Here is a 4819-nt window from a genome sequence, read left to right on the forward strand (position 1 = left end):
CCAGGTTGTAGATTAACATGATCCTTGTAATATGTTAGAACTAAATACTCTGCATGTTTTACATGTAATGCTCATGTTTACATGTATAAAAGTAACAAGGTGTAACCAAATTTCTAAAATATATCCTTGTTAATCAGCTGTTCAACTACCTATGTGGCATCTTTCACCTTACGTGTACAGATTTTGAATTAGTTCCTTAAATCCGTAAATAATATATATCTGTAGATATGAGATGGCTTACATAGACTTTTGAAATACACAGGCAAATTGATAATTAATATATATTCTACTTAGTTTACGAAACAATTCTCTTATCGTCTTGAAACAATTTACAGATTCAAAAGTTGAAAGTTAATATTTATGGGACTTGAAAGTTCAAGATTTCCTAAAATTATATAAATGATTCTGTGCTCAACTAGTTTTGTCCAAAATATTTCAAACGTCCAACTTTTAAATGATATTCACACCTTTTGTTTCGCGTGACCATAGCGTGAAAGTTCATCTTAAGTGTGGTTCTTATCAACCTAAATATGAAAGGGCAACAATTACTTATAATGTTACACAGTTAACTGTTCTCACAACAATATAGTTCTGGCTGTCTATTGTACTGAGTAATGTTTTATTATTCCCAATTGTTTTACGACCAGTGTTTGTATATAATTACACCAGAAGGCGCGTTGTCGTAAGTACATAATAATTAGATATTTTATTTAGATTTCCGCATGAAATGTTTTAGTGTTATCGAAATATTTGAAAATCGGAAAATGGTGTAACTATTTTTATACATCCTCTTGTTGTTTTTGACAACGTTCTTTGTTTGACTAACTTATAATCAAGTAGGCCAATCTAAATCTCGACCGTATCATAATTCAAACAGAAAACGGTTTTGTTTTCCAAGGTTGTCAGAAAAAAAAACAAACACACACACACACAGAACAGAAACAGCACTCTAAATTAGAACTCGAACTGTTAAATTGTCGTCAATTTTATGGAAATGGAACTTCATTGGTTAGTAACCAGCGACGTCACACAAAACGTTTTACCAACGCAGGTATAAAAGTCACACAGAGTCAACACATTCATCCAGTTCTCGTTCAGTTTAAGACGCTTAAAGACAGAGAAATGTTTCAGGTATGAATACAATCTAAGTTAATAGTTAGATTGTGTGGAGCAAATCTAATGTAGCAAAGAACCTACATCCTAAGTGTGGTGATGTTCATGTGTGTCCACAGAAATTTCACCAGGGGGGGAGGGGAGTCTAAATCAACATAATATATATATGAATTAAGAAAGAACTATCTTTCTCATTTTTCGGGGAGCAAGTGCCCCTTTGTCCCTCCCATGGACGCCCATGGTTATGTTAATGGTCCTTATGTTTAAGAATATATATATTTTTAAACACTAACACTTAACCCTACCACATGTATTATGATGTGAAGAAATTCTTACCACATCTGATGTAGTGTAAAGAGACTTTCCACATTTGATATCATATTGAGAGAGGTATCACATTTGATGACATATGGAGAAACTTATCGCATGTGATGTAATATGGAGATATTTTGGGGAGCAAATTCTAGTAATCAGTCCTAAAATAATCCATTAAAACCAAAAGTCGAGAAATAAGTCATTCAACTCTGTATTATTAGGTGTTAGTGTAAGTTTATCCCACATAAAATCACTTTTTTCTTTTAGCTTCTGGTTGTTCTGGTACTTCTAGCTGCATCTGAAGCTGGTTTCTATGGAGGAATTCCTGCTTATCCAGTGAGTACGGAGCCATGAAAATTAATTAGTAGTGCTTCTTAAGACTCTGATTATGACGTTAAAACAAAAATGCAAAGAACGTTTTTTTAATTTCTTAACAATTATATACTCTGCTGATACAATTATTTTCGTAATGTCTAATAACCCAAAATGAAACAGGTCGAGTTAAATTTGGAATATTTTTACAAATGCTCTCGTGTGTGTAAATCGTTTTGTTCTTTCGTTAGCAGAAAGTTGAGCTTAAAGCCACATATGAACAATATAATATACATATGTGGTATTGTGAGGAACTAACAAAAATGGTGAAGAAATATAAATTAAGAAGAGAAATTGCAGTTTAAATGTATGTGTGTGTGTTGGGGAAAAAATAAATACATCTACTGTGCTTCCATCTGTCGACAGCTAAAATAACTAATATCGAATTATAACTCTTACTCTGTTTTCACTAAATTCATAGCGTTATTTATTGTATGTTATGTATCTTATATATAGTTAGGAGTATGAATATAACATTGAAACTAGATTATGAGGATATTTTCCTGTATCAACCACAGGGCGGTTACGGTCACGTTTATCGACCAGTGTATCCTTCAATCCCCACGCCTTACACTTTCAACTACGTGGCCCCTGCCATTGGTGGCATCAGCGCACGACAGGAATCAGGAGACGGATATGGTCGTGTGATTGGGTCGTACAAAGTTGCCGACGCAGATGGGCGTATTAGAAAGGTCCAATACACTGCTGGCCCCGAGGGATTCAGAGCTAACGTCTACACAAACGAACCTGGTACCAAGACTAGTAACCCTGCTGGTGTCCTCATCCAATCTTCTGCTCCAAATCCGCCTCCATATTACCCGCCAAAAATACCCTACGGTGGTGGTCACAAAAGAATTATCATTATTCCAGGAAACAAGCCCTGGAAATACTAAAGATCGTCTTTATTAAATAACCAATATTATGTGATACTCGTTAACTCCACTGCAGGAAATGTTTAGTTTGAAATGAGTCATCTTTAAAAGATGAAATATTTACTAAACTTTTGAAGTCCAAGAGGTTTTCGCACAGTCTTTAGTTATTAATGTGTAATGCTAAATTACTGTGCATTACCTTATTTATTAACCTGATTGTATCAAACTGTAAACATGCGCAATCTGTAGGCTTTGCTTTGGAATATTCTGTGCCCTTTCTTATTTTTCGAGCCTCTTGTTAAAGATGTTATATAAAGATGTCTTTATAGAGATGTTTGGTGTAGCTTGCAAATAAAGTCATTATTAATAACAATATATATGCTCGATTTTTCTCGTAAAAACTTCCAGTACAAATAAATGATCTAACAAACAATAATGAAAGGCTTTAGAAATATTTTATGTCAACATCCAATATTGGCATGGTAAACAACAGTTTAATTAAAGTCAAGTTATGTGTTGTTACATCTGACAAAACCATATTAAATCAACACCCAACACTGGCATCGTCAAATACGGTTTAGATAAAGTCAAGTTATGTGTTGTTACATCAGACAAAACTATTTTAAATCAACACCCAACACTGGCATCGTCAAATACGGTTTAGATAAAGTCAAGTTATGTGTTGTTACATCAGACAAAACTATTTTAAATCAACACCCAACACTGGCATCGTCAAATACGGTTTGGATAAAGTCAAGTTATGTGTTGTTACATCAGACAAAACTATATTAAATCAACAACCAACACGGGCATGGTAAACTACGGTTTGGATAAAGTCAAGTTATGTGTTGTTACATCAGACAAAACTATATTAAATCAACAACCAACACGGGCATCGTAAACTACGGTTTAAATAAAGTCAAGTTATGTGTTGTTACATCAGACAAAACTATTATAAATCAACACCCAACACTGGCATTGTAATCAACAGTTTAGATAAAGTCAAGTTATGTGTTGGTACATCAGACAAAACTATATTAAATCAACACCCAACACTGGCATCGTAAACTACGGTTTAGATAAAGTCAAGTTGTGTGTTGTTATGGGTAACATGTCGAACTGTGTAACCGAGGGTCAATGTATTGCTGCAAAATCCTTATTCCGCCCTTTGGGCCGTGGGTGCGTCATAAGAATGACGGTCAAACTCCACAATTTGATTAAAGTAGAACAAGGGTTAGCGATGGATGTTTTGATTTCCCTCTAGTCCAGGGGTCACCAAACTACGGCCCGCGAGGTCAGTTCGACCGGCCCGCCACTGCACTGTGTCACAAATGAGCTAAAATAAAATTATTGATATGGAAATATCATAAATTGTAGATAAACTCACTATGTAAAAAATTAAAGTAAGTGTAAGTAAAAATGTCCAAATTTGCCCAATCTGATTTTTGCATCTGACGGTAATATAAGTTTTTAGGAAAATCAGTGAAATAAAAAATTCGGCAACTTTGGATATCAGAGCACTTTTTGTGTAAGTACTTGCAATCGCCTCTGATAATTTAACTTCCAAGTATTTTTTCTTACTTTTTCTCCATCTATTTAGAGATAACTGAACTTCCAAGTATTTTCCCTTATTATTTGTTTCTCCATCTATTGAGAGATACCTGAACTTCCAATTATTTTTCTCCATCTATTGAGAGATAACTGAACTTCAAGTATTTTTCCTCGTTATTTGTTTCTCCATCTATTGAGAGATAACTGAACTTCCAAGTATTTTTCTTAATTTCTTTCTCCATCTATTGAGAGATAACTGAACTTCCAAGTATTTTTTCTCTATCTAGTTCAGTTATCTCTCAATACCAGTATTTTTTCTCCGTCTATTGAGAGATAACTGAACATCCAAGTATTTTTCTACATCTATTGAGAGATAACTGAACTTCCAAGTATTTTTTCTTAATTTTTTCCTCCAGCTATTGAGAGATAATTAAACTTCCAAGTAGTTTTTCTTCATCTATTGAGAGATAACTGAACTTCCAAGTTATTTTTTTTTAATTTTCTCCATCTATTAAGAGATAACTGAACTTCCAAGTATTTTTTCTTAACCTTTTCTCCATCTATTGAGAGATAACTGAACTTCCAAGTATTTTTGC

The 4819-nt window shown here is 33.9% G+C and overlaps 1 protein-coding gene across 1 annotated transcript; it reads left to right on the forward strand.

Moving 5' to 3' along the window:
* Positions 1-1695: 1695 nt before the first annotated feature.
* On the forward strand, positions 1696-2693 carry LOC106476833 (adult-specific rigid cuticular protein 15.7-like; the record flags this gene model as incomplete). Its single annotated transcript, XM_013937454.1, has 2 exons — positions 1696-1764; positions 2319-2693. Coding segments are annotated over 2 exons (444 nt in total), but the record flags the coding sequence as incomplete, so codon positions are not given.
* Between the last annotated feature and the right edge of the window lie 2126 nt (positions 2694-4819).

This window comes from Limulus polyphemus, unplaced genomic scaffold (genome assembly GCF_000517525.1).
Source record: "Limulus polyphemus unplaced genomic scaffold, Limulus_polyphemus-2.1.2 Scaffold11764, whole genome shotgun sequence".
Lineage (NCBI taxonomy): Eukaryota > Metazoa > Arthropoda > Merostomata > Xiphosura > Limulidae > Limulus > Limulus polyphemus.